Source organism: Cherax quadricarinatus, chromosome 46, assembly GCF_038502225.1.
Source record: "Cherax quadricarinatus isolate ZL_2023a chromosome 46, ASM3850222v1, whole genome shotgun sequence".
In the NCBI taxonomy this organism is placed as follows: Eukaryota; Metazoa; Arthropoda; class Malacostraca; order Decapoda; family Parastacidae; genus Cherax; species Cherax quadricarinatus.
This window is the reverse complement of record NC_091337.1, coordinates 19,217,237-19,238,304: the sequence shown is the minus strand read 5'-3', so window position 1 is coordinate 19,238,304 and position 21,068 is coordinate 19,217,237. Positions and strand designations below refer to the sequence as shown.

The 21,068-nt window shown below is 40.5% G+C and overlaps 1 protein-coding gene across 3 annotated transcripts in view; it reads left to right on the top strand.

The window, feature by feature from the left end:
- LOC128696635 (protein N-terminal asparagine amidohydrolase) overlaps nucleotides 1-20,769 on the top strand; it is a 973,206-nt gene extending 952,437 nt beyond the window's left edge. For all 3 annotated transcript variants that reach the window (XM_053787947.2, XM_053787949.2, XM_053787948.2), the window contains 2 exons: nucleotides 7,705-8,000; nucleotides 20,274-20,769. In XM_053787947.2, coding sequence (XP_053643922.1) covers nucleotides 7,705-8,000; nucleotides 20,274-20,418 — 441 coding nt within the window. In that variant the 3' untranslated portion in view covers nucleotides 20,419-20,769. The remainder of the gene's footprint in view (nucleotides 1-7,704; nucleotides 8,001-20,273) is intronic.
- Nucleotides 20,770-21,068: the final 299 nt, after the last annotated feature.

The following is a 21,068-nucleotide window of genomic DNA, read 5'->3' as shown; positions in this document are numbered from 1 at the left end:
CATGAACACCAGCCATCCATTTCGGTCCATGAACACCAGCCATCCATTTCGGTCCATGAACACCAGCCATCCATTTCGGTCCATGAACACCAGCCATCCATTTCGGTCCATGAACACCAGCCATCCATTTCGGTCCATGAGCACCAGCCATCCATTTCGGTCCATGAGCACCAGCCATCCATTTCGGTCCATGAGCACCAGCCATCCATTTCGGTCCATGAGCACCAGCCATCCATTTCGGTCCATGAGCACCAGCCATCCATTTCGGTCCATGAGCACCAGCCATCCATTTCGGTCCATGAGCACCAGCCATCCATTTCGGTCCATGAGCACCAGCCATCCATTTCGGTCCATGAGCACCAGCCATCCATTTCGGTCCATGAGCACCAGCCATCCATTTTGGTCCATGAGCACCAGCCATCCATTTCGGTCCATGAGCACCAGCCATCCATTTCGGTCCATGAGCACCAGCCATCCATTTCGGTCCATGAGCACCAGCCATCCATTTCGGTCCATGAGCACCAGCCATCCATTTCGGTCCATGAGCACCAGCCATCCATTTCGGTCCATGAGCACCAGCCATCCATTTCGGTCCATGAGCACCAGCCATCCATTTCGGTCCATGAGCACCAGCCATCCATTTCGGTCCATGAGCACCAGCCATCCATTTCGGTCCATGAGCACCAGCCATCCATTTCGGTCCATGAGCACCAGCCATCCATTTCTGTCCATGAGCACCAGCCATCCATTTCGGTCCATGAGCACCAGCCATCCATTTCGGTCCATGAGCACCAGCCATCCATTTCGGTCCATGAGCACCAGCCATCCATTTTGGTCCATGAGCACCAGCCATCCATTTCGGTCCATGAGCACCAGCCATCCATTTCGGTCCATGAGCACCAGCCATCCATTTCGGTCCATGAGCACCAGCCATCCATTTCGGTCCATGAGCACCAGCCATCCATTTCGGTCCATGAGCACCAGCCATCCATTTCGGTCCATGAGCACCAGCCATCCATTTCAGTCCATGAACACCAGCCATCCATTTCGGTCCATGAACACCAGCCATCCATTTCGGTCCATGAACACCAGCCATCCATTCCAGTCCATGAACACCAGCCATCCATTCCGGTCCATGAACACCAGCCATCCATTTCGGTCCATGAACACCAGCCATCCATTTCGGTCCATGAACTCCAGCCATCCATTTCGGTCCATGAACACCAGCCATCCATTTCGGTCCATGAACTCCAGCCATCCACTTACCCCATGAAGCACAGCCATCCAGTTCAACCAGTGAATGCCAGCCATCCACATTAACCCACGAATGCTAGCCATCCACTTCATCCAGCATGCCCCAGCCATCCACCTCATCCAGCATGCCCCAGCCATCCACCTCATCCAGCATGCCCCAGCCATCCACCTCATCCAGCATGCCCCAGCCATCCACCTCATCCAGCATGCCCCAGCCATCCACCTCATCCAGCATGCCCCAGCCATCCACCTCATCCAGCATGCCCCAGCCATCCACCTCATCCAGCATGCCCCAGCCATCCACCTCATCCAGCATGCCCCAGCCATCCACCTCATCCAGCATGCCCCAGCCATCCACCTCATCCAGCATGCCCCAGCCATCCAACTCAACCGGTGAACCTCTGCTATCTAATTCATCCACTTCATTCACCTTATCTGAGGCCTAGTAGAGCCACACTACACCTCTCCATTGACGACAAGCGAATTAAGCAGTAACAACCAGAATTTGTTAAGCATGTTCCCATTGCTTGAATTTGTTTGGTTAAATCATCATGTTACACTAGTTATAATAAGATGCTTTAATATACCTTTGCTATCTGCTTAACTCTTAATATTGTACATTACTTAGTTTATTATTTTTGGTGATTTACATATTTCTAAGAAAAGTTGTTTGGCTCTTCTGGAGGTACCATACAGCACAGCCTGTTTTTTTTTCATGTAAGTTGTTCACTCCCTCTATTGCATTTTCACATATAACTCTTGTTTTTTCTGGAATGTATCTCATGTGAAATGTGGTTGTCTACTGTACTACTTGTTATAGCTGTTTGGTTAGGTAGCTGAATATGCTGGAGCAATAGCATGGAGGTTACATATACACCTGTAGACTAGAGTTTGGCTTTGTTGTCTAGTGGGTACACCAGGCAGATGTGAGTAGGGTAACCAGAGCCAAGATATCTAGGAAAAGGAGCTCTGATGTTGACTCCAGGTTAGCTAGGCAAGGTCTGAGGATGAGCACTCTAAGCAAGGCAGACCTAAGTGCCTGGCCTCTGCCAAGCACTTGCCAAAACTAGGCTGTAGGTCAGCAGTGACCCCAGTGGGAGGTATGTGAAACAGATGAGTAGGCATACTGTCTACATTTTGCTCAGTCACACACTTTGGGGCATCTTAACAGCGCCTGGTGTGCAAGAATTTAAAATCTAAATACAGTGGAACCTCGGTATGCAGCCTTAATTCATTCCAGAAGGCTGTTTGAGTGTCGCTCCGTTTGAGTGTTGAACAAGTTCTTCCTAACCAATTTTTGTTTGGTTGGCTATTATCACCAATCGCCTTTAGGCCCTGTTACAAAAAACGCGATGTCTAATAAGCATAGAGATCTCCAGTGAATACTAGAAAGGACTGCCCTTCTAGCATCCAGCCTGTTACTGGGTTTTTGCAACAAGTAGTCAGTATCCTGGTCCAATTATCCATTAGAATTTAATAGTAAGATTCAATAGTGCTTCAGGATTACAACTGGTAGGCTACTAACTAAAGAAATTAAAATTTAAGAAGTTTATTAATAAAGATAAAGTTGTTTAGGTGGACAATATCAAAGTAAATCAAAGTAATCTATTTAATATAATATAGGATACAAATTCCTACACTGCTTTCATGTACAGTAGTATTGTGTTGAAGGCACAGATCATATCTTGATGGCTTTTAAGTACTGTCTGGTACACTGTCAGCATTTAAGAACATAATACTAATACAGTGGACCCTCGACCAATGATATTAATCCGTTCCTGAGAGCTCATCGTTAATCAAAATTATCATTAGTAGAGTTAGTTTTCCCCATAAGAAATGAAAATCAAATTAATCCGTGCAAGACAACCAAAAGTATTGAAAAAAAAAATTTTTTACCACATGAAATATTAATTTTAATACACACAAACTGAAGAAGACATGTACAATTACATGACACTTACCTTTATTGAAGATCTGGTGATGACTGATGGGATGGGAGGAGGGGAGACTATGGATGGTGTTAGTGTTTAGAAGGGGAATCCCCTTCCATTAGGATTTGAGGTGTCAAGTCCTTTTCCGGGGTTACTTCCCTTCTTCTTTTAATGCCAGTAGGACCAGCTTGAAAGTCACTGGACCTCTGTCGCACAACATATCTGTCCATAGAGGCCTGTACCTCCCATTCCTTTATGACATTCCTAAAGTGTTTCACAACATTGTCAGTGTCACAATTAAACACTTGTTCAGGTTTCAATTCTTCACTGTCTATGTACTCCTTGAATTCCTGCACATATTTTTCAGCTGCTTTTTGGTCCAAACTGGCAGCCTCACCATGCCTTTTCACACTATGTATGCCACTACGATTCTTAAATCTCTCAAACCAACCTTTGCTGGCCTTAAGTTCACTCACATCACCACTAGTTGCAGGCATTTTTCTAATTAAATCCTCATGCAACTACCTAGCCTTTTCACATATGATTGCTTGAGGGATGCTATCTCCTGCTATCTGTTTTTTGTTTATCCACACCGATAAGTCTCTCAACATCTTCTATCACTTGCGATCTCAGTTTTGAAAACATAGTTGCACCTTTGGCAAGAACAGCTTCCTTGATTGCCGTTTTCTTGGCCACAATAGTAGCGATGGTTGATTGGGGTTTTGTGTACAACCTGGCCAGCTCGGAGACACACACTCCACTTTCATACTTAGCAGTGATCTCTTCATATCCATAGTAATTCTCACCCTTTTTGCTGTAAGGTTGGCACTAGAAGCTTTCTTGGGGCCCATGGTGACTTATTTTGCAGGTGCAATCACTAAAAACGCTGTGATAATATGAAATGTTCCAATTGTATGTTTGGATGGGACCGTGGTGGCTGGCTGGCTTGTAAACACTGGCCACAAGTGGACGGGTCTCAGATGGAACGAATCGTGTTGGTCGAGGGTCCACTGTATATACAAGTGAGTATGTATGTGTGTAAGTGCTCCGAGTAGTTTGCTATGTCTCAAGACTTGACTCGACTTAACCAGTGACTGATTGAAGTCCTCACATAAACTAACTTCTTGACCAACCTGGCAATCAGAACAGCTTGCTTGAACAGTAAAATGGCCGATTTGCCAAACAGCAATATAACCAGCAGCAGCAACACAGAATCAGGAACAAGGAGATAACATAACGACCCTAAGTAGGGACCATCTGCAGATCCTCCACAAAAGTCGCAAAACTCCCATACTACTGAATCTAAGTTCAGCATAGGAAAATCCCCGACTGTGACAGTGCACAGATACCAATACAAATTAGGTCAAAAGCTACAGCTCAGGACCGGAATTTCTCAGTGTCAGTGTGACACACAACCTCAGTAAAACATTGAAAATCACTAAGGCTAGGCTATGTTCTGTGAACAGAGTTACACAGAACTAACAACAAGAAAGTGACAGATGATGTTCCAACAAGGGCCAGCAAGGGAGAGCTGGAGAGGGAGGTGTTGTTGGAATCATCGTCAAACAGAGAGAGAGAGAGAGAGAGAGAGCTAGTGAAGGCAAGGCACTCCTCTCGCCCAGGTGAGGTGTGATCATCCCACCCTGATCACGTGACTCTCCGTGGACTGCTGCTGCCCAGCAACTACAGAGAAGCTGGCAGCGAAACGAGCAGAGTGGTAGTTACAGTAGTTAGACAATGCAGCAGCTACTTAATGCTCTCGAGCAATGAGCACTGAATAAGGTGTAAATGTTACATCCTACCTAATAATATAACTAAGTCAAATAATGATACAAAGCAATATATTTACAATTTAGCTAATATCGCAGATATCAGCAATATAAAATTATAGGAACAGGTAATATACATTATATACATTGTGGCCCATTCAGGGGTCGGAATAGGCCCCATGGTGACTTATTTATACAAATACAAAAAAATAAAAAGCATAGAAACGTGAAATAGTTTACAGCAAAGTTCTGGCAGGTCATTTGCTTTGTTCAAGTAGGGAGCTGGTCGTATACCGAGGTTCCACTGTACACCCATGGAACTCAGCTTTGGCTTACTCTTTTACAAAAATGGTCAATTTAATGGGCCTCAAAAACTCTTCCCACATCTTCGGTGGGAGAGAAAATCGGCATGCCACTCTGCATTGTGATGGATGGGGCCATGGGACATCAAGACAGTGCTGAAGCATAAATCTTCTCATGTACAGTTTGTTCATAGGACTGCACAGAACATCGGGCATTGTCTGTACATCAAGGGACATTGATCCAGTTGTAAAACAATGACTGGCAGTAGCATTTCTTAGGGTGTGACACGTGACATGAACACTACTCTGGCCTGTAACACACACTGCATGAGATAAACTTGCAAAGGAATTAATATGGAAATACTATGGGTACCCTTATACACAACATACTACTTATACATACATACATGGTGTAGTCCATCCTGATTCCGTTATTTGAGCTTTTAACTAACTAAAGCGAACACAGGCATAGTCTAATGGCCTGCACACCTGATTGCAGCACCATAACCAAGGTAGGAACAAGCAAAATGCAGCAGAGTAAATACTTACATTTCCTTCACCAAACAGCAAGCAAGGTATGTACAAATGATATGTACAGTAAGTCAATACAGGCAATAGACATGTGAGAACCGTTTATGACCAGGCTTGAAGGTAAGTGTGATAATATTTGTGAGTGTCCCACATTGCTTCATAACTTTGGCAGGCTTCCTTGTCATTGGGGGGTTGAACCAAAGGGTAAAGCCCTTCTTATTATTCCCTTAGCACCTGGTTTGCTGGTCAGGAGGGCAAGCCTATATGGGTGTGACATACATCGAATAAATTGTAAGATACTTTTAGCATGCCACAGCTTTTAACTAACTATAAAGCATACGAGTGTTGATGCCCATTTCAGCAAGAAGATGGTGTAGTTAGCAAAGGAGTCAGACAAGTCAATAGGCGTGTCAGTTCACAGAAATGTACTGCTGCCTTAGATCTCAGACCATAGGAATGTAGTTGGACAGTCATTGGTCATATCAGGAGAGGTAGGAATAGTAGACAGGTTGTCGCTTGTGTCGGTTTGGTTGTGCTGTTGCAGTGCACCCTCCTATAGCTCAGCCTCAGCTTGCACACTGTCCTTGTATTTCATGTGGTCAAAGTGAGCTTCCTTAATTGTTCCAATGGCTGCATAGTATAAGCAAGACATGTTAGAATTACTTGTGACAACACAGTAGATGTAGTAAGGGCTGTGCCCCAGACAGATATAAATATTGTTTAAACATCACTACTACTTCGTACTTAGTTGAGGATATCCATGCTAGTGTAGTCTTTGCCATTAAGATGATACATCAAAATCTGTAGTCATCAGTGTGCATCTTTGTTGTAACTGTCAAAGTAACTTTGAGAGAAGTGAGTAATTATTATTAAATCCATAATGAATCATTTAAACCTCAGTCATACAGTACCTGAGTTAAGGTAAGGGTTCAGGGGTAAGCAGATTTTATCTGAGGGAAGGGCAGCTCCAATTCTTTGGATCAGGAGCAATTTACAAGCATGAAGTGACCCACCTTGAAGGGAGCAGTGAATAATACTCCATCAGTGTAAAAAAAAAAAAAAAAAAAAAATGGAATTTGTGTATGGCACTTGAGGAAACACCTGAGGGGTGGGGTAAGTAAGAATTGTTTAATCCACTCAGTATCTTTTGGAATAATATGTGGAAACACTAGGTAATATTATGAATCAAAGATGCTGCAATATTATTATGGCCTGATAGTATTATCAAGAAGTGCTAAAACTGTAGGGGTCATACAGCTCTAGGGGAATGGGAGGTAATTGGGTTCAGTCAAAGGAAAGTGCAGGTCTAATTCCTTGGATCAAGAGTCATTGAAGGGTTATCGCATTTTTTTTTCTTCTTCAACAAACCAGCCATATCCCACCAAGGTAGGGTGGCCCAAAATGAAAGTTTTTCTTTTTAAATTTAGTAATTTGTGCAGGAAAAGGTGTTACTAGCCCCTTGCTCCCGGCATTTTAGTCACCTCTTACAACACGCATGACTTACGGAGGAAGAATTCTGTTCCACTTCCCCATGGAGATAAGAGGAAATAAACAAGAACTATTTTCTGAAAGAAAATAGAAGAAAACCCAGAGGGGTGTGTATATATATGCTTGTACATGTATGTGTAGTGTGACCTAAGTGTAAGTAGAAGTAGCAAGACAGTAACTGTAATCTTGCATATTTATGAGACAGACAAAAGACACCAGCAATCCTACCATCATGTAAAACAATTACAGGCTTTCGTTTTACACTCACTTGGCAGGATGGTAGTACCTCCATGGGTGGTTGCTGTCTACCAACCTACTACCTACAAGTGACTTAATATAGTTAATAATCTATCAGAGACTCTGTGTAATAAATCTTTAAAATATGCTTAATAAAGTAACAAGCCAAAGTTAATCCAATTTGTCTTTTAGGTCCGGGAAGTGTTAAAACACATCAAGGAGCATCCATTCCCTGCCGTCACAATATTCCCAGACAACAGGCCTCACTATTTCCGTCGAGACAACTTGGGAGCATGGACTCCTGCAGAGCTCCCTAACAACAATGATTCTACCCCTGATGCTAATGTTCAGGCAGCAGTTCAGGCTGTTGCTGGAGCTGCAGTTGCTGCCACAGGAGCCTGGACACAGGCAGGAGTCACAACAACATCAGCAGCACCTACACCAGCTGCTCTTTCCCCTGCTCCTTGGGGTGCTTCTGTACCTCCCAGGTTAGTACTGCAAACAATATTTAAATTCAATATTTGTTTTGTTTTTTATACAACAAACCTCATATGGCATTTCATTTCAGATCATGCATTTTGCCTGGTTTGGACTTTGTTGAATTAAGTTTGAATCATTTGAGGAGTACATGATTGTTTTCTAATTTGGTTTGATGATGTTTCTTGAGTATAACCACTTTTCACTGGCTTGTCATAAAAATCCAACTTGTTCACAAAACACTGATGTTTGATAGTAGCAACAGTCAGTTCATACTTTCTAGTCCATGCACTAAGAATGGGCAACTCTTGGGCCCCTAAAACTATCTCTACTGTTTTTCTTGTAACACATTTGCATAAAGTAATCCTCATTAATATTGATATTTCCTAGGATAAATTAAATCAACAGCTATTCAGAAGTGCCAATATTTATCACCTTATGCATTTGCTAAGAGGACATGAAACTTACACTGACAACAATAAAGATAGTGAAATAATGATTAATGATTTATAATACAGCTCTGTGTTAAGTGAGTCATTATCTGTCTGAAGATTGACAACCAGAATGAGTTTTTTCTTGAGCGAGACTCGAAACATGGTCGACATCTCCATAATTTCTGACTTAACCCTAACCCCAACTCATCTTCGAAAAATCACTGATAGCATTTCCCCAAACTGCCTTAGCTCTGACTTGGAAGAACTCAATATTTGTCAAGAACTGCAAGAAACCAGTATCCTGCACCTTGAATATGCTCTGGAGGGGCAGCCTGGACACAGAAATCACACAAAATAAGTGCAGATCAGTAGTGTTGGCATCCCACATTACTGCTCATTGTGTTTAGCAAGATTGCTAATCACACTGAATATCATCCACTGAAAACCCAGGGAAGCATAGTTTAGAGCAGGTCGTGCTCCTGCCTCTTGTAATTATTTGACTGTTACCACATGGCCTTAGATGCAATGGAAGACAAGCAAAATGCAGATTTTCCAAAAGATTTGATATGTGGAATCAAAGTGGGTGCAAAAGAAATAACTGGAAAAGTGGGCAGATGGATGTTTAATTTTCTCAGATAGGATTCAAAGAGTAATAGTGAACTGAGTGAAATCAGATGGTGCCATAGTGAACATTTCTGTTCCCAAGACAAAGTACTTGCTCCTTTTCTCATTCTCATATCTGACATAGACAGAGTCATAAATCCTTCACAGATTATACTAAATTTTATATGAGAATGGCATCCATTGATGACATAGCAATCTTCCAAACTGGCAAAGTCTTCCAGTCAGCCACTGACAACAGTGATATTCAATGAGGACAAGTTTCAGCTACTCCATTTTGAAAAGATTGAAGAAATAGACTAGAACAGAACATAAAGGCGATTAATTCTTTGACTTTCGCAAGCCCCTTTCTGAAACTGTCATTCTATGTCGAAAAATTTTTGGAAAAAAAAAAAAAAATATTTTCTTGTGAAATGATAGAGAATCTTTTCCCGATGGTAATGACACCAAAAAGGACGAAATTTGGTTGAAAACTCATGGAATTACGCTCCCGCGAAGTTAGCAGTCTCGGCAACATATATGCATCAGCGATTTCGCCGACTTTGAGCCCTATTTTTGGCCAATTCTGTTCTAGTTGACAAAACTAGTAGCTATTTCTTTAGAACTTCATTTTTTTCTATCACTTGAGTACAAGAAACTGCCCATTTACTGATTTAACTACCCAATAAAGTGGTCAGAAATTGGCAATTTGGCCAATTTCATGCAAATTAAAAAAGATGCCAATTTTAAAATAGGGTCCAGAATAAATAATGTAGACATTCTTGGCACTAAAATAACATACCCTCTGTTCATTAGTCATGTCTCTAGGCCCCTCATATATTACTATTGCTTTCTATTTTGATTTTTTATTCATACAAAAAATAGAAGATTTACTGTTATGCAGACTACTGCATTATTGTAAAAATGGTATAAATAATATCAGTGCACTAGTGAAAGAATATTAAACTCCCCATTTGACGTATATTGGACGTGTGGTGTGATTTGCTTACTCTTGAACATTGGTAAAAAATCGAACATTTCTGCTACTTTGAGCTCAATTTCAAGGTTGTTTTCTTCGTGAAACTAATCAAAATACTCTATTTCTATAACGTGTTTTTCATTTTATCACACGAGACCATGAAAACTAGAATACAACGATAAGTACTACACGAAAAACACCTCAAAGTCGACATATAAATAAAAAAAAACGGTTTGAGTTTTTTTTTCTCATTATGCACTGTATGCTGCAGGATTTTTATGTGGTGCACACAGACCCATTCTCTCACATGTGGGCCTACCAGCTTTCTCCTGCTTGATTTGAAGCCACTAGAATTATTGAGTATATATACGTCCGAAACACTGGCTCGTAAGACATATATATACGACAAAACAGTCAAAGGGTTAAAATGCCAAGAGCAAGGGGCTAGTAACTGCTTCTCCTGTATATACAGTGGACCATCAGTTATTGGCTGTTCTGGATATCGACCAGTTTGGTTTTCGCCCGCTTTTTTGGCCGAAATTCTATCCTGGTTATCGGCCGTTATTTCAGAGATCGGCTGTATTGGACGCATCCACCTGCCACGTTCATGAGTCAGTCTGGCTGTGTCTCTGGGTAAGTGAGGAAGCCTCCGTGCATTCATCCAAACATTTCATTATAATCTATTGTTTTTTGTGGTTATTGATTGAGTGCAACTGCGAAATAAGCCACCATGGGCCCTTTTGTAAAGGGCTAAGAGAGAGGGGAGAATGTGGCTTCTTCGGTGAGTCGGTGATTCTTTGATATGTATGATACTAAAGCAGCAGGAGTTGATAAAGGCTATAACGCCAGCCAGCGATAAAGTGTAGCATTAACACTATAGCTAGTAAGTTAAGCGATATAAAAAAGGATGACACAAAACTCTTCCAATGTTGTTGGAGATATATAGAGCCACTGACAACATATGCCACCCTGCATATCTTCCACCACCCTAAACTTTTGCCAGCATCTCAATAACCACTTAAGTTCTTTACAGTCTCCATGATAACCACTATTTCTTTACATTCTCTCTTATGTTTTTATACAACTGCGAACTTAATTCATTCCAGAAGGCTGTTCGAGCGCCGCTGCTGAACGAATTTCTTCCCATAAGGAATAACGTAAATGAGATTATTCTGTTTCAGACCCCTAAAAATACACTTACAAAAAATATACTTTCATAATTGTTCAAGTTGGGAGCTGTTCGAAACTCTAAGTACCACTGTATTTCTTGTTTATAAATTTCGTCATGAAATTGTAATAACACGATTATACCACATATTAGAATTGTGATAGATAAATAAGCCATAGAGTTGATATTATTGCCAACAAGAATCTTCAATAAAGGTAAAAGTGATGTTAAATGTTCATTTTTCCATTTCATTAGTCATTTTATATAGTTCTCATTGTTTTGTGTATGTAAAACTGTAGTTAATCTTTAAAAAAAGTATTTTTTGTTAATATTTTTGGGTGTCTGAAAGATGGATAGCATTTACATTACTCATGAAATTGTAATAACACGATTGCAAACAAACCATACCACGGGTGGGGTTTGAACCTGTGGTCAGTCTCTCAAAACTCCAGACCATCGCTTTAGCTATTGGGTCAGCTAGCTTCAATAAGATTCGTCCAACAAAGTATATTTCAACACCATAGGAAGGTTAGCATAGGCACCACTGTACCTAGTTGGATGAATCTTATTGAAGCTAGCTGGCCCAGTGGCTAACGCGACAGTCTGGAGTTTTTAGACTCTCTGCCTGCGGGTTTAAACCCCACCCATGGTATGATTAGTATTTACATTAACACTCTTGGGAAATATTATTTCTGTTTTCGGCCTTTTCGGATTTAGGCCGACCTTCTGGAATGGATTATGGCCAATAACCAAGGGTCCACTGTATTACTAAATTTAAAAAGGGAAACTTTTGTTTTGCTTTTTGGGCCACCCTGCCTCTGTGGGATACAGCCAGTTTGTTGAAAGAACAGAATATAAAACAAACTCGAGTTACTCAATTAAGCATAAGACTAACATGAGACTTAGGAGTGATCATGTCAGATCTCGCCTTCAAGTATCACAACAGTGTCACTATCACAATTGCAAGGAAAAATGAGAGGCTGGATAACTAGAATTTTCTAAACATGGGATGCCAAGACAAGGATGATACTTCTTTACTTGTTCTCTCTAGGTTGGCATACTAGTTTACTCCAGTAGCTCTGTTTAACCCCTAAACGGTCCAAACGTATATATACAGTGGACCCCCGGTTTACGATATTATTTCATTCCAGAAGTATGTTCAGGTGTCAGTACTGACCGAATTTGTTCCCATAAGGAATATTGTGAATTAGATTAGTCCATTTCAGACCCCCAAAGATACACATACAAATGCACGTACATAAATACACTTACATAATTGGTCGCATTGGGAGCTGATCGTAAACCGGGAGTCCACTGTACTTTGTAATTTTCCTGCCTCCAAATTTGGCACGATTGCCCTGAGATGCCTGGTCAGCATAGAATGGGTCTTAACACTCGGTGTGCACCATATTAAAAAAAATCTGGGACAACTTAGTACCTTGTGCTCTTTTTTTCTATATTTTTTTTTTTTTCAAAATATTTGGGGCGCTGCGCAAGTGAACATATATAAGTACGTTTGGACCGTTTAAAGGTTAAGGCAGATGAAAATTGACCTGAATAATGTACAGAGAAACTTCATTGCTTACATAAATTCAGTCACACCTAAATTATTGGAAATACTTGAAATCCCTCAATTTATACTCCTTGAAACACTGGCAAGAAAACTACATTATAAATTCTAGAGGGATTAGTCCCAAATCTACACACACAAATCTTTCCCTATGAAAATAAGAGTCTTGGCAGATGGTGCAAGATACCCCTCATTGAAAAGTAGCAGTGTAACGAGTACAGCAAGAGATAACTCAGTACATGTAAAACGATGATACACCTGTGTAACATTTGGGTATCTTCACTGTAGAAGTGTTTTGCCAACTAGTGGCTTCTCAGTCCAATACAGAAAAGAACAGTGAAAAATGAAGAGTGTGAGTTACTCAGTCCCTCACCCTGTATTCAGTGTGGTCAGTCCATCAATCCTGATAAAAGTACACCATATGAATGGAGAAGGGGCTTGTATACTGCAGACAGATGAGGTGACACCACCTCCATATCAAGATTGATGGACTGAACACATCAGCTACAGGCTGAGGGACTGATTACCTCAAATTCCCCCTCAATGTTCTTCTCTGCATTGGATTGATGAAGCCATTGGCTGGAGAGATGTTTTTATAATAAGATATTCAGATGTTTCATGTCTCATCCTTTAACTTGTTGCTTTGTAAATCATTTTTATAATACTGTAATTATAAAATGCCAAAGACTCAACACCCTTCATAATTAACCCTTTGAAGTTGAGACCCCAGCTTGCAAACTTGCTCCCAAGGTCAAAGAATTTAAAATAAATAAATATATATACAGTGGACCCTTGTTTCAAACTTAATCCGTTTCAGGAGCAAGCTCTAAAGTCGAACCAATATTTCCCATAAGAAATAATGGAAATGCAATTAATCAATTCCAGAAACTCAATAATATTCACAAAAAAATGCATTTTATAGAGATTACATTACAGTTTTACATACAACAAACATACATAGTACAATTAGTAATAAATTTAAATAAACATATAAAATAAAATTTTTACTTACCTTTATTGAAGATTGGTGATGGCATCTGGAAGACAGGGAGTTGGGGTTAGTGTTTGGAAGGGGAATCCCCCTCTATAAGGACTTCAGGTATCAGTCCTCTCTGAGGTTACTTCCCTTGTCTGTCTTTTAATGCCACTAGGACCAGCTTGAAAGTCACTGGACCCCTGTCTCACAAAATAACTCCACAGTCCTCTGTATCTGGCACCTCTTTAACATTTCCCTGAAGTGGGACATAGTTCTGTCACTGAATTTGTTGCAGAGATGACTTGTTTCAGCTTGGTCAGGGTGATACTTTTCATCAAAAGTTTGCAACTCATTCCACTTTGCACACATGTCCTTAATCACTGAAGAAGGCAGCTTCCTGATCCACACCAGCAACAACTTCTCAACCTGATCGACTGTCTGTGGTCTATTTTTGGTTAGCATATCAACACCTTTCGCAACATCAGCTACCTTGATTTGTTCTTTCTTTGCCAGGATAGAAGTGATGGTTGACTTGTTTTTGCCATATATCCTGGCAAGCTCAACAAATCTCGCACCACTCTCGTATTTTTGTATTTCCTTTTGTATTTTCTCACTTTCTTTACCACAGGGGTACCACTAGCAAGTTTCTCTGGGCTCATGGTAGCTTATTTCATAGTTGCACAAGCACTAAACACACTGAATTAGTAGTGAAATGTTTGAATGAGCATGCAGGTTAGTGTTCACTCAAGCATCAACAAAGCCAGACTGCTCACGACTCCTGCACGGGGACGCGGACAGAGTGGGTTGGCAGACAGGTCTAGTATATATATTTTATATAGGTAGTAGGTTTGTAGACAGCAACTGCCCAGGGAGGTACTACCGTCCTGCCAAGTGAGTGTAAAATGGAAGCCTTTAATTGTTTTACAGGATGGTAGGATTGCTGGTGTCTTTTATTTTCTGTCTCGTACACGTGCAAGATTTCAGGTACGTCTTGCTACTTCTACTTACATTTAGGTCATACTACACATACATGTACAAGCATATATATATATACACACACCTCTCTGGGGTTTCTTCTATTTTCTTTCTAGTTCTTGTTCTTGTTTATTTCCTCTTATCTCCATGGGGAAGTGGAACAGAATTCTTCCTCCGTAAGCCATGCGTGTTGTAAGAGGCGACTAAAATGCCAGGAGCAAGGGGCTAGTAACCCCTTCTCCTGTATATATTACTAAATGTAAAAAGAGAAACTTTTGCTTTTCCTTTTGGGCCACCCCGCCTCGGTGGGATACGACCGGTGTGTTGAAAGAAAGAATATATATATTCAAGGTAGTAGGTTGGTAGACAGCAACCACCCAGGGGGGTACTACCGTCCTGCCAAGTGAGTGTAAAATGGAAGCCTGTAATTGTTTTACACGATGGTAGGATTGCTGGTGTCTATTATTTTGTCTCGTACACATGCAAGATTTCAGGTACGTCTTGCTACTTCTACGTACTTACACTTAGGTCACACTACACATACATGTACAAGTATATATATACACACACCCCTCTGGGTTTTCTGCTATTTTCTTTCTAGTTCTTGTTTATTTCCTCTTATCTCCATGGGGACGTGGAACAGAATTTTTCCTCCATAAGCCATGTGTGTTGTAAGAGGCGACTATAGTGCTGGGAGCACTGTATAAATTACTAAATTTAAAAAGATAAACTTTTGTTTTTCTTGTTGGGCCACCCTGTCTCGGTGGGATGAGACCGGTTTGTTGAAAGAAGAAAGAATATATATATATTTATTTATTTTATGAAATGATAGAAACTTTTTCTGAAGGTATTGAAATTTAAAAGCATGAAATTTGATGGAAAACTTACGGAATTACACTCTTGCAGAGCTAGCAGTCTCGGCGATTTTGCCCAGTTTGAGCCTTGTTTTGGGTCAGTTCCATTATTCCAGTCACCCAAACTCATAGGTGTTTAGCTAGAACTCTTTTTATTCTATCGGTTGAGTACAAGAAATTGCCTTTTTACCTATTTCAACTAAATTGTGATCAGAGATTACTAAATTTGGTCAATTTCACACAAAATTCAAGAAAGGTCAATTTCAAAATAGGGCCCAGAATAAATAATGTAGACATTCCTGGCACTAAAACATTTTCTCTGTTCATTAGTCGCATCTCCAGGCCCCTCTTACATATTATGCCTTCACCAAAGTCAGCCTCGGTAACAAAAACATAAGGTGGGACCAAGTCAACAAGGTTCTAAATGATATAAACTTGGAAGATATCCTAAACTATACTCGAGGCATATTCCTTCAACCATACTACTATGGCTTCACGCCAGGGTTGGTGCCGTACTAGTACGCATAAATTCTAGCGCCTTCAAATCTAGCAAGAGAAAGCTGGTAGGCCTACATATGAAAGAATGGGTCTGTGGCAAGTGTGCACAGTATAAAAAAACCCTGCTGCACACAGTGCATAATGAGAAAAAAAAAAAAAACTTTGTTTTTGGATTAAAACAGCGACTTTGCAGTGTATTTTTGTATGCTATTTATGGTTGTATTCTAGCTTTCCTGGTCTCATTTATAGAATGGAAGACATATTACAGAAATTGAGATGATTTTTATTGGTTTCACAATGAAAAGTACCTTGAAATTGAGCTCAAAGTAGCAGAAATGTTCGATTTTTGCCAAAGTTCAAAAGTAAACAAATCATGCCACGTGTCCAATACACATAACTAGTGAGTCTAATATTCTTTCACAAGTTTGCTGATATTGTTTATACCATTTCTACACTAATGCAGTAGTTTGCATAACAGTAAATCTTCTAATTTTTTTTTTTGTGAGAATAAAAATTCCAAGTGGAAAGCAAAAGAAATGTAAGGGAGGCCTGGGGACGAGACTAATGAACAGAAAAAAATTTATTTTAGTGCCAGGAATGTCTGTCTTGTTTATTCTGGACCCTATTTGGAAATTGGCATCTTTTGAAATTTGTGTGAAATTGGCAAAATTGACAATTTCTGACCACTTTATTGGATAGTTGAAATCGGTAAATGGGTAGTTTCTTGTACTCATTCGATAGAAAAAATGGAGTTCTAGTGAAAAGTCACGATTTTTTGTCAACTGGTACATTGGAATTGGCTGAAAATAGGGCTCAAAGTGGGTGAAAGCGCCAATGCATAAACATTGTCGAGACCACTAACTTTGCAAGAGCATAATTCCCTAAGTTTTCTATCAAATTTCATACTTTTGGTGTCATTATGATCGGGAAAATATTCTCTATCAGTTCATCAGTTTTTTTTTTTTCTCTCTCTTCTCAGACCAAGTTTAGGGGAGGGCCTGCTGACCCTGAAAGGGTTAAGGAAAAGGTAGAGAAGATGTAAACTAGAAACAGAAAGGTGCTTCCTATACAGGTGAAGGCAAAGAATAACAAAGCGGCTAAAAGAGGCCAATATACTTGTAATACGAAGGGAGGCACTGGTCAGAAAAATAGCCAACATCGAACTTAAGCTAAAGGAATCTTACAGGAGTCAAGAAACATGGGAAGAAGTAAAAGCCATAATTGAAATTGAAAGGAAACCCAAAATGTTTCTTTTCTTATGCCAAATCTAAGTCGAGAACAACTTAGACGAGATGGGTCCTACGCAGATGATAGCAAGGAAATGAGTGAGCTACTCGAGTCCCAGTGTGACTGTTTTTAGCGAGCTGCTAACCAGACTGAGAGTCGAAAACCTAAATGAATTTTTTATGAGCGAGACACAATTTGGTAGACTCAAACTTGTCTGATATTGTCCTGATTCCAAATGATTTCGAAAAGGCAATAAATGACATTCCTGTGCACTCTGCCCTAGGCCAAGACTCGTGAAACTCAGTGTTCATCAAGAACTGCAAGAAACCCCTATCATGTGCTTGTAACATCCTATGAGGAGGGAGCATAGACACAGCTGCTAAAAACAACAGACATATCCCCACTCCACAAAGGGGGCAGTAAAGCAATAGCAAAGAACTGCAGACTGATAGCATTAACATCCCATATCATAAAAATCTTTGAAAGGGTTCTAAGAAGCAAGATTGCCACATATCTAGATACCCATCAGTTACACAACCCAGGGCAACATGGGTTTAGAGCAGATTGCTCCTGCCTGTCTCAACTACTGGACCACTATGACAAGATCCTGGATGCTCTAGAACACAAAACACAGATGTAGTATACACAGACTTTGCAAAAGCCTTTGACAAGTGTGACTATGGTGAAATAATACACAAAATGTGTGATAAAGGAATAACTGGAAAAGTTGGTAGATGGATCTATAATTTCCTAACAAATAGAACACAGAGTAGTAGTAAACAGAGTAAAGTCTGAGGTGGGTACTGTGAGAAGCTCTGTTCCACAAGGCACATTATTATTATAATCAAGGGGGAAGCGCTAAACCCGGAGGATTATAAAGCGCCTGGGGGGGGGGGATGTGGAAGGCATTCAGGCTTAATTTGGGGAACTGGAGCACAGATCCAATTCCCTAAATCAAGAGCCCCTCACCAACATCAAGGAACCTTCCTTGAGGGGCCACAAGGCACAGTACTCTTTCCCATCCTGTTCCTCATCCTCATATCTGACATAGACAGGGATGTAAGCCACAGCACTGTCTTTTTATGCAGATGACACCTGAATTTGTATGACAGTGCCCTCCATTGAAGACACTGCAAGACTCTAGGCAGACATCAACCAAATCTTTGAATGGATTTCAGAAAACAATATGAAGTTCAATAATGAGAAATTTCAATTACTCTGATATGCAAAATGTGAGGAAATTAAAACTATATGAGAGTATAAAACAAATTCCAATCACACATTAGAGCAAAAACTAATGTAAAAGACCTGGGAGTGATAATGTCAGGGGATCTCACTTTCAAAGTCCACAACATTGTATCAATCGCATCTGCTAGAAAAATGACAGGATGGATAATGAGAACCTTCAAAACTAGGGATGCCAAGCCCATGATAACACTCTTCAGGTTGCTTGTTTTATCTAGGCTGGAATATTGCTACACAGCACCTTTCAAGGCAGGTGAAATTGCTGACCTAGAAAATGTACAGAGAACCTTCACGGCACACATAACTGTGATAAAACACCTCAGCTACTGGGCATGCTTGAAGTTCTTCAGCCTGTACTCTCTAGAACGCAGGTGGGAGAGATACGTTATTCTGTACACTTGGAAAATCCTAGAGGGATTAGTACCAAACTTGCACACGAAAATCACTCCCTGTGAAAGCAAAAGACTCTGCAGATGATGCAACATCCCCCCAATGAAAAGCAAGGGTGCCACTAGCATGATGAAAGACAACAGGATAAGTGTCAGGGGCCCAAGACTGTTCAACTGCCTCCCAGCATACATAAGGGAGATTACCATTAGACCCCTGGCTGTCTTCAAGAAAGCGCTTGACAGGCACCTGACCAGCCAGGCTGTGGTTCGTACATCGGGTTGTGTGCAACCAACAGTAACAGCCTGGCTAATCAGGCCCTGATCCACCATGAGGCCTGGTAACAGACTGACCCCCAAAACCCCCTCCAGGTATACACAAAAAATAAAAGATTTACTGTTATTCAGACTACTGCATAATGGCAATAATTGTATAAATAATGTCACTGCATTCGTAAGTACATATTAAACCAGCCAGTTGATGTGTATTAGACGCGTGATGTGTTTTGTTTACTCTTGAACATTATCAACAATTAAACATTTCTGCTACTTTTATTCTGTAAACCAATCAAAATCATCTTTTTTGTAATATTCTTTCATTGTATCAAATGAGACCAAGAAACTGAGAATGCAACCATAAATATCATACAAAAATACACTGCAAAGTTACTGTTTTACACCAGAAACACTTGTCGCATTTGTTTTTTCCCATTATGCATTGCGTGCTGCAGGATTTTTTTTTTTTTTATGCTGCTCACACTGACCACGCAGACCCATTCTCTCATATGTTGGCCTACCAACTTTCTCCTGCAAGATTGGAAGCTGTTAGAATTTTGGCATAGTATTACAGGATCAACCCTGGCTTCAAAGCAATAATATTCTGGGACTGACCCTGAAAAGGTTAAAGGGGATTACCAACAAGCTCCTTGCTGTCTTCAAGCAGGAAGTCATAAGTTCAAGTCGATTCCTGATCAGCTGGGCTGTGGTGTATATGTTGGACTGTATGTGGCTAGCACCAATAGCCTGGTTGATCAGGCTCTTATCCACCATGAGGCTTGGTCACAGACCAGGCCATGGGGGGGCATTGATCCCTGAAACCCTCTCCAGGTATTAAGCAAAGCATTAAATATAATACATCATGACAATGAACTACAAATTTTTTATGATTTGGAGACAATTTTTGCTATTTTTGGGGGTGTAAAGAAAATAATCCTATTTTACCCATAAGTTCTTCAGTTTGTTTTACATAATTTCATCTCACACTCAATGTTCCATGACATTACTGTATTAATAGATGGTCTATCATACTTTATAAGAAAAAAAAACTATCATAATGTACTATTTTTTTTATTTAAAATTTATTCTGTTGCAGGTATGGATCTTTGCATTTGGACTGCCGTTTGAAGACGCACCTAGCTGTACCACCAGTTGTAAATCCAGGTCAACATTATGATGATCCACTACTTAATCCTGTTAAGGATCGTTTCATGCCAGCTTGGCAGGCCTCACAATTGTGACCATCCACTCTTGATCTTCAAGACCCCTTCCCTCTGCCAGAGGGCATGGGAGCAGGCTGAATACCTGGCTGGGTGACGTGGCTCTGCGGCGGAGCATCGTTGCTACATTTCTGCACCAGCCGCCAGAATTCATCGTGCCAAACTGCAGACCACCACCTCAACTACATACTGCCTGCACTACTAACTCTCACATTTGTTAATATCTAGACTTACCAATCTTAAGAATAAATAAGAGGAGGAGTATCACTTTTTCAAATATTTCACCATGTATACCTACACACATAGATTACCTTTGTTGATAATAGTAATTTTAATGTAAGACTGAAGCTACCAGATTAAATGTAACTACTGTATTGGTTTTCTAAACCATTTATCACAACTACTGTATTATACATGAAAATTTTTAGACTTCCAATTAGTTAAGATAAAAGCTGGGGATTGTAAAGTTTAACTTTTGTGGACATGTGTGGGCGTGAGCCAGTGTATGGTGTATGTGTTGGAGAGTAGGTGGAGGTCTTGCTGCAGCGTTGACTCGGGCTCTGGCCATTATTGCTAAGTGTCTCCCTCCTCCCTGGTGCAATATTTATCCTGGGTTGGGGTATTCATCAATAACTGTTGTAATAGTTTTGTGCTGCCACTGTTTTTGTTTG